The 9,521-nt window shown below is 39.0% G+C and overlaps 1 protein-coding gene across 2 annotated transcripts in view; it reads left to right on the top strand.

Annotated features, from left to right (window-relative positions):
* Window positions 1-832: 832 nt before the first annotated feature.
* Window positions 833-9,521, top strand: part of KCTD3 (potassium channel tetramerization domain containing 3) — a 52,055-nt gene continuing 43,366 nt past the window's right edge. Inside the window, exons 1-4 of one of the 2 annotated variants that reach the window (XM_032466770.1) lie at window positions 833-1,305; window positions 5,576-5,629; window positions 6,038-6,083; window positions 7,788-7,861. In XM_032466770.1, the coding sequence (XP_032322661.1) occupies window positions 1,223-1,305; window positions 5,576-5,629; window positions 6,038-6,083; window positions 7,788-7,861 (257 nt within the window). In that variant the 5' untranslated portion in view covers window positions 833-1,222. Of the gene's footprint in view, window positions 1,306-5,575; window positions 5,630-6,037; window positions 6,084-7,787; window positions 7,862-9,521 lie in introns of those variants that run through there. The other variant, XM_032466771.1, reaches the window with a different exon arrangement.

Below are 9,521 nucleotides of genomic sequence, written 5' to 3'. Positions count from 1 at the left end.
CAGTTGGAATCCTTGATGAGATTAAGTGGGAACGTTATCTCCAAAGGAGGTCTGGTGAATGCAGATGCACAGTACACACTAAAGGGGAGGGAAGAGGCCCAAACAAGCAAAGAAAAAAACTGGTTTAAAATATTCTCATCCTAGTGTAAAATATGACTTTTATCTCACAAGGTGTTACAGTATTACCATTTAAAAATATATCGTAGTAGCCATTAAGGTTCCGGATTCCAATATACACTGTGTAAAGCAAAAAATAAATAAATTAGCAAAATTATATGTGTGTGCGAGACTTTAGTTGAGTGCTTACTATAGTTCGTAAACGTGTTGCTCTACACAGCCTAGGGTTTTTGTTTGTTTTGTTTCGCTTATTTTTGTCGTTTTGTTTCCTCCCCTGCTTAACAAAATCAAACTGCTTGGGAGAGCGGGGATGAAACTGAAGAGGGTAAGGTAACGAGTCTGCTGGAGTAAGCGCTTTAAAGTTTTAAAATCCCCAAATCCTCACCGCATTTCCACTATAAATGGTAATGTAAACATTTAGGCATGACCTCTACTACCTCTAAGAAGTTTTGCTTTCATCTCCCGAATCCACGTGGAGAAGGGAGAAAATAAAGATACTCAGGACGGTTTGCCCAGACTTGCCCTCAATCTGGGAAATCTTGAGTCCCGGAGCAGGAAAAATTGAATGTAAAAGAGGGGTTGGGGTTGCGGGGGGAGGAAAGAAGAAACGGAATCCCGTAGGGCCAGGCGGCGGGCCAGGAGCGCATTCCTCTGCCCTCCCTCCGCGCCCGCCGCGGGGCTGGGGAGCTCCTCCCCGCCTCTTCTTCCTCCTCCTGCTCCGCGGCCGCGGCGGACGAAGTACTGCGCGCTGCGGTGTTTTGTCCCGCGTGGCGACCCTTCCTCCGGCGGAGCTTGCGGCTGCGGCGACCGCCGTGGCGGTGGAGACGACGGGGTCAGCCGAGCGCTGACGGGAGGCCGGGGCCGGCCGGGCGGCCTGGAGGCCGCGGGAGGTGGAGGCCCGGCCGCCCTCCTGCGCCGCCGGAGCGGAGGGGAAGAGGCGGACGCCCGAGCGCCCCGCCCGGCCGCCGGGAAGGTGGGGGAGGCTCCGCACGCCGCCCGCCCTCGGGCCGCCGCCGCCCTGCTGGCCCTACAGCCGCCGCCGCCGCCGCCTCGGGCTCCCGCCGCGGGCTCGGCGGCCCCGGCCGGGGAGAGAGGGCGGCCGGAGATGGCGGGAGGGCACTGCGGCAGCTTCGCCGCGGCGGCGGCCGGCAGCGGCGAGATCGTGCAGCTGAACGTGGGGGGGACCAGGTGAGCCGGCGGGGAAGGGCTCAGAGCGGGGAAGCGGCGGGCGGACTCCGGGGGCGGGGGGCGCCGGTGTCGCGGGCTCGCGGGCGAACGTGGGAGCCGAACCGGCAGGGAACGGAGGGGACCAGGCGGGCGGGAGAAGGTCGGTGGATCTCGGGAGGCAGGCGGTCTTGGTAACCACCGAGGGTCGGGCCCTTACTTATGGCCGCGCAGAAGGCCGGTCGCCGTCCCTCCCCCTCTCTGAGGGATCCGGCCGAGAACATTCTGTACCCTTCCTTACTTGACCCTAGAGCGTATTTCAGGAATTTGGTCGAAGCCTGGCCTTGTGGTTTGACTGTTGCAGGTGAACCTGCCTCCCTTTCTCTCCGGTCCGCCAGGTGTCTCTTTACCCTGGCAAGGAAGAGTACGGACAGGGTTGTTCCCCACGCCTCCTTAGGGGGGCCGAGAATCTCGTGGAGGGAATGCAGTAGATTTGCAGAGCCCTGTTATTTACTTTCCGAGTTTCCTGGTGCCTGGTTCCGAAGGATCTGTTCAGCTTTCAAGGCAGGGTGTCCAGAAGCCGCAGTTCGAAGAGTTCCTTCTGGGAAGCTTCGGATAGTGGCACCTTCCGGAGCTCCCGCTAGTAAACAGACCGAAAGCTCTTCTCTAGTCTCTCTCTGGCCTTCTGCTCCCTTTCTTTTAATAAGTTTGTTGAAGGGAAAGGTCATGTGTTTATGGATTCACTCCTCTCAGAAATGGGAGTTTGCCAGCTTTATTTCAAGGAAGGGCTGGTTGAATTATAGGCCAGGTGGGAGGTAACGATGCGGTGCCCTGGGATATAGCGTATTTTGCTATGCTCGAGAATATGAAAGGTTTTCAACATCTAGGGCTTTTTAACTAGTATTTTTTAAAAGGCAGAACGGCAACACTGTGAGCCGTAGCGATAAAAATGTATATACTGGCTTAATCCTAAAAATTGAGTAGTTTTCTAAGTATGTTAGAGAATTCAGCACAGGACACTCATTCTTCATTCTTTTTCTGCTCACTCTTTTTTTCCCTTTATCTCCGAGAACAAAACTGTTTATTAGTATAAGAATTTACAACAGCATTGTTCCTATATAGATAACGGTTTCATGGACCAGAAGATCGATTTCTTCTAATGTAAAAAATGGGTATTTTCCTAAAATCCTGTGAAAATTTTGCAGGTTTGGTTATTTAGAGATGCAAAAATGGAATACCCTGTAAGAGTTTCCCTTCAGAAGACTAACACTTTAGTTATTTAAAATCCCTGCACTAGTTCCTTTCTTTCTTTTTTAATGGAGTTACGGGGAATTAAACCCAGGACCTCGAGCATGCTAAGCACGCGCTCTACCACGGGGCTGTTACCCTCCGGAGTTTCTAATTTCTGTTGATTGCGCATGTATTTCTTCTCAGGTGTTCTAAAGTACTTCCTAATTTAATTCTAAAATTGAACAGTATTGTTATTCACTGAATGTTGAAAGTGGGTAGCTTAATAGTTATTAATGACTAGAATTCTGTTTAAAATTTTAAATTGTGTAGGACAGAGCTGGAACGTTTTATGTTTCGTTAGTTAAGAAACTTGATTTTATTAGGCTCTAAATTTTTCTAAGTGATATTAGAAAAGAATACAAAATGAGAAATTATTAGATTGAACAATTTAGAAGGCAGGTGAGAGTTGTTACATAGGAACAAGAAACAAGTGAAAAAAAAACACTATCTTTAGATTTGCCAAGGTAAATTTATAAAACAAGTAATGACATGGCCTATAGAAAACAGAACATCCAAGTGTTCTAAGGATATTTTGAGTTACTTTGGACCATAGACTCTTGGAGCATTTTAGAGCTAGAAGAGATCTGGAAGTCATCTATATCTTGTATAAAACACAGTCACTTAAGTCATTGTAAAAGAAAAAAATTCTCAGGTCAAGGAATTGAAGGAATTGAAGTTGAGGAATTGCCGCTGATGGGACCACCTGTGGCACAGAATCAACGTTAGCTTGAAGTGGTAAGTGAAACTCAGAGAAGGAGAGCTAGTTTACTGTGAACAGAGAAGGCTATGCTATAGGGAAGTTTTTTTTTTTTCTTTCCCAAAAGAAGATAGGAAAATGGACATATTCAGAGGAATTACAGAAATAACCAATTTTTAGTATGTATTTAACACTTCATGGATTATTTAAAAAGTAGAGAACATCAGGTTTCATTTAGAATTGTTAATACCATTTACCAAAAAAACCCTAATGAAGTAAAAGAAACCCAGTAGGGCTCAATCTGTGATTAACTCTGTTATGAATAAGTGTGATTTGAGACCTGATGAGAGAAGTCTGGGACCAGCCAGTGGGAGACTCGTAACAAAGAACTTTGGAGTCAGACTAAGGGGTACTAGTTCCCAGGCTTTACCTCTAAGTAGCTGAGCAACGTTAGGCAAATTAGTTTTCAGTGCTTAGTTTCCTAAAATGTAAAATAATAAATAATAGTACCAACCTTCCAGGATTGTGAAAGAAATGTGAAGCAATAGATAGGCAATACAAGGATTAGTGGCATTATTAATAGTAATTTTGCAAAATAAATAATTTTAACTAGATTGCTTCCAAGTAAATTTAGTAGGAGGCAAGTAGCATTTAGTATTAATGCGGATATGCTGATATCTTTAGTAGTAACTTTTGCTGAGACCAGAGTACGTATGATTCTTTTCTTGGCATACTGTGGGTATGAGATAAAAACATAGAAAAAGATTTTCATATACATTGCTTGTCATATGTAACTTTAAATGATGTAATTTTTCATGAAACAGTATTTGGAACCAGTTTTAGAACTTCGTGGGTTGTTTTTTTTTTCCCCACTCCTGTCTTCTTCCTGGTCTGGGGAAAAACAAATAGTGGAGATGAAGGTCCTATCCCTTTGCCCAGAAATTCCAGATTACTAAACCCACTGCTGATTATAATTGAAATTGCTAAAATGACTTTAAGCAGACCAGTGTAATTTTCTAAGTAACACAAAATTTGAGTTGTTTGGCAGACAATTTGCTGAATATGCAGTGAACATGAAAGGTCACAAGTTAGAAGCGATCCTTATTTGGAATTAATTTGATGCCCTCCAAAACAGTGATTCATTTTTGCAGTGGATCCTTGGATCTTTCAGTTTACCATTTACTGGGTTTGCTTCTGTTTAGTTGACCAAGTCAGTTCCAGTAGCTAGTTGTAATCTGCTTCTCACTTTTTTTTTAACCTTTTCTTATGATTCTGCTAAGAATATATGGGAAAATTTGCTGTGTTTTCTTCAGTAAACTGGCTCCTTTTTTAATCTGGTTGATGGGCACAGAAAAATGAATGTGGAGTGAAAGTAAAGGTCTGTTAGGCTCTCTTCTGTGTGAAGACACATGGTGATGGGGAAGAGTAAGAAATACATAGTGTGGTGTGATGAATCTTAAAAAGAAAATATTCAGACATCAAGTGCAGGACTGGATGAGCCCTGTATTGCATTCTTTATCATGCTAGTTTACATCAGTTGTTGATTGTTTTGTCCTGGTCTGTTTCACTAGGCTTTGGTTAAAGTTCCCCCTAAAATTGGTGGTAACAAACAGACTTGATCAAATGGCAGTTAACCTCAAAACAGTGTTTACTGAGTTATTTTTGAATGAATGAATGCAACAGTTGTGAATAGCCCAAGACTACATATAAAGAAAGTGTTAAATGCATTATGTATGGGATTAGTATGAGTTCAGAAAGACAATATAGGATTGAATATTTGGAAAAGCTGTTAAAGAGCAGGTAGAACCTGGATGGTGCTAAGAAAGATGGATGGGATCTGGACAATTGGAAAGACAGAAGTTGATCCAGCTGGGATAAAGATACGAAATGGTGTAAGCATGAATTGTTTGGGGATATTAAGAAGTACTGTCTTTTAGAGGGGGAAGCAGTTTGTGTTGGAGAGATGAAACAGGACCTGAAGATAAATTTGTGTATTATGTTGAGAAGTTTGGACTTGGTATGTGGGCTAATTGTTGAGTCTTCAGCATATTGGCATGCTAGAAAGTAGTGTTTTAGGAAGCAATATATGTGAATAAATTATTTGATTTTTGTTGCGAGCTCTTGGAATAATCTTAACTCTGAATTGAAAGTGGCGAGATTTTGAAATATTAAATGTAATGAATATAATTGATACAGTCATAGCTACTCAACGTGTAAATCATTAGCCAGTGTATTAAAGCACGTTAGCTAGCATTGAAATTTCAAATCATGTCCTCATTTATAATACAAGATACATTTTAATTGCAGGTTTAGTACCTCAAGACAAACACTTATGTGGATTCCAGATTCTTTTTTTTCCAGGTATTTCATATAATTCTTTAGTACCTTTTTTTTTTAATACAGTTGATTATTAGAATGATAAAAATTTTCTTGTCTGTTAAATTAATATTTTTATTTCTTGAATAAAAATACTCTTTTTTAAAAATTTAATTTTGGGGGGAGGGAGGTAATTAGATTTTTTGTTTGTTTTAATGGAGGTACTGGGGCTTGAACACAGGACCTCGTGCATGCTAAGCACGCAGTCTACCCCTGAGCTATATACCTGCCCCACTAAAAAATCTTAACTCTTAAAATAGAATTTTTAAATTGTTATTTTATGTTGGAGAAAGGATGATTCTTTGTATTGGTCTTTGACATTTGAAAAAATTAGGGCATTTTAATTACACTCAGATTTTGAAAACTAATTGTCTTAATGTTAATGACTTCTAGCTTGCTGAGTGGAAGAATTTCAACACTTCGAGATGAAACTGGTGCTGTGAGTATAATAATGTTGATGTGTATTTCTAAGTTTGATCAAATAATGCTTATAATGCTTGATCCTTATTATATGGTGACTTTCAGAAGAGAGGAGGGCTATTCTTTTAATAACAACTAAATGAAAGATAGTATATGTACTACAAGTTTTTTATTTCTTGTCATGAATAGTGTTTCTATAATTACAGAAGAGAACCTGAAACAGGGAATACTGTATATAGCAACTTAAGTACGCATGATTAGTGGGATTGTAGGATATAAGCTTACAATTGCAAGTAGAGGAAAGATTTCTTTTAATCAGTAATTGAACCTTTGACAGTAAATAGATGAATGTAAATACTGAAGTATTTTGGTTTTGAATTCGAATGGTAAGATGTTGTAGATTAGTAAAGACCTACAATTTTTTATTTTGGAGAAAACCTTGGAAACTAGTGCAGCAATGGTGGAGTACAGGAAGTAAAGAACTATTAAATTTCAGGACAAAAAATTAGTTTATACATATAAAAAGCAGTTACAATGTGCACAACAGCATGTAAATGTTTAGTGCTCACAAAAGCAAACAAGGCTTTCAGTTTGGAGGCAACAGTGACCCGAGAGGTTATTTTCTGTGGTGAGATTTGCAGATGAAATAAAGGAGTACAAACAGATACGTCCATGTGAGACTGTAACAAAGACATCAGTAATAAGATCTTCACAAATCTGTGATGGTTCTTCAATTTCTGATTATAATAAAGACAAAAGCAAGAATTTATGGAGTCAGAAGAACCTCACTCACCGTATATAATTGATTGTCTGACTTAGATAAGCTTTAAATGGTGTTCAGTTTTATAGCTAGAACTTTTGTAATTGGTTCAAAATAATGTTGGCATACCTTCCTGTAAAAAGTTATCAATTAATGTATTTTGTATTTTTAAAACATTTTATTTTCCCTGTATGTTTTCTATAGTGCTGTGTTTGTTACTTAAAAAACTTTTGTTGTTGTCGTCACCCTCCCCCCATCCCACCCGTAGCCCTCAAGGAAACTGAGATAGTGGTATAGGAAAGGGTTAAGGAGAGTAGTATTGTTTTCCAGTTTTGACATCAGTGTGCAGTGTTTACTTTTCTTGTCTTTTCTTTAAATTGAAGAACAGTCAGTCACAGTGTGTCCATTTCTGGTGCACAGCACACTGTCCCAGTCATACGTACACGTATGTCTATTCTTTTACTTTTCTTGATTGCCCCTGTGTGTATTATAAAAGTACCTTGGTGTTTTAATGATTCACATATGAATCACAAGTTATGTTAAGTCACAATCACTGTCACCAATAATTAATGATCAGACGATATAGGAAATATTATTTATGCATAATATTTTCAAAGTATTTATTTGAATTCTGGAATATTTCAGATAAAAATTTTACCTTTGGTATCACTTTCACCAAACATATTAATTAAATAGAAATGGGAAAACTGACTTATCTGATACCATGTATCCTGCGTATTAAAATATTATCAATCTAATAATGGCTTTTCAGGTTAGAAGAGACACCACCACTACTACATTAAGTGCACATGGTTATAACTGCATTTCAATTTTTAGAATCATTAAAATTTAAGAGTGGAAGAAAATACAGTATTTAAATAATTTAATATTTGTTCCATAAGTTTTAAAGTTAGAAGTTTAATTTGTAATTTGAAAATGAACTTTATATTTCTTTATTTACAGATATTTATTGATAGAGATCCAGCAGCATTTGCACCCATTTTAAATTTTCTTCGGACAAAAGAGCTAGACTTAAGGTAAGAAGTGTATCTTTTTAAAGTAAATTTTTATTGATAGGTATGGTTTTAGATACATTTTATGAAGAAAGGGGTTTTTTCCCCATCAAGATTATTTTTGTTTCCTCAGAAGTAAACTCTCATAGACACAGGCCACCATCACCTCTTCCTCTAGATGACTCTTGACAGCTCCCTAGCCTGTTTCCCTGCCTTCATTCTTACATCCCTTCTATTCATTTTTCACAGTATAGCCAAAATTGTCTTCTGAAAATGTAAATCTGATTTGGTTATTACTCTGCATAAAGCCCTTATTTGATACATTATTGGATTACTGGCTACGGATTTTGTACTTGATGTTGGTTCTTAAGGCTCATTAACCCAGCCCCTGCTTCATTTCTCTTGCTTCAGCAGTTTCAACCCTTTCTGTCCTGGCTTGATCACTTTGGTGATCTCCACTGTGTCCACCTGATGTAGGTACCCATAGTTTCTGATACTGCCGCTACTCCAGTGTCTGTCTTCCATTAGACTTAAATTCTAGAAGGGCAAGCACTATTTACTGTGTATCTTTAGGATCAAGCATTGTGTTTGACGTGTAACAGTACATATTTTTTTGTGGGTAAGTGAATGCCCATTTAAACTGTTTCTTTCACTTTGCCAGTCTGGATTCCTACCAGGAAAAATTTACATTTTATTTTACTTTTATTTCGTATACTACTAGTGAATGTTCACTAAGGAGCTAGTAATACTTTTTCAGATACAGCTTTTAAAATTCTGATTACTTCTTTAGCTGCTTGTTTATAATAATACAATTTTTGGTTTATATTCACTAGAATATGAGCTTCTTGAAGACAAAGATTTGTCTGCTTTGTTCCCTGCTGTATTCCCAGTGTTGTCAAAACAATATGTATAGTGACTGCTCAGTAGATATTTGTTAGATGAATAAAAGACTTTGTTGGGGCTTTTTGTTTGTCTGTTTTTTGGCCTGGGGTAGAGGCTGGGAGTATATTACTGTTTACTTCTGGAGTAAAATTATTTTTAGCATTTGGTTAAAGAAGCATGAATTTACTTCTCGTTAGTGTCCTTGTGACAAATCCACAACTGAATCAATCACCCATGAAAGGCAAAAGTAGTTTAAATGTCTGGATTTACTACTTTTCTTACAACTTGCTTCTTTATGTTACTTAGGGAAGCCTAGCAAACTTTAACTCTTTAAGTAGTACCTTCCAAAAAAAGATGGGAAGGAATTTTTTAAAATACTGTATTCTGCTTCTGTTTTTTGCATAAAATTCTTGTATTGCCCTTGTCACACTTTATTTTCATTATCATATTTGTCTGTCTGCCCTCCCCAGAACTGTTATTGGTGTCCTGAGCCACCTTGTAATTAGCCAGTATTACTGTACTGTTAACAAAAGTGGTTTTGAAATAGAATAAGAAAGTTTTAACTGTTCTTATGTTAAACTAGTTAAGAACCAATTTCACAAATAAAACCAATTTAATATCACAATTGCATGTGTTTATCAAGCCCATGGAAATATTTTTCTTTTTTAAGAGTTCTTTTTTAAAGAGCAGTTTTAGATTTACAGCAAAATTAAGAGGAAGGTACAGAGATTTCTCATAACCCCCCACCCCCATTATTAACCTCCATTATTAACATCATTTATCAGAATGATACTTTTTTTTT

The sequence above is a fragment of the Camelus ferus genome, chromosome 23 (genome assembly GCF_009834535.1).
Source record: "Camelus ferus isolate YT-003-E chromosome 23, BCGSAC_Cfer_1.0, whole genome shotgun sequence".
In the NCBI taxonomy this organism is placed as follows: Eukaryota; Metazoa; Chordata; class Mammalia; order Artiodactyla; family Camelidae; genus Camelus; species Camelus ferus.
Note: the sequence above shows the minus strand (reverse complement) of the source record. Positions and strands in the feature narration are given on the sequence as shown.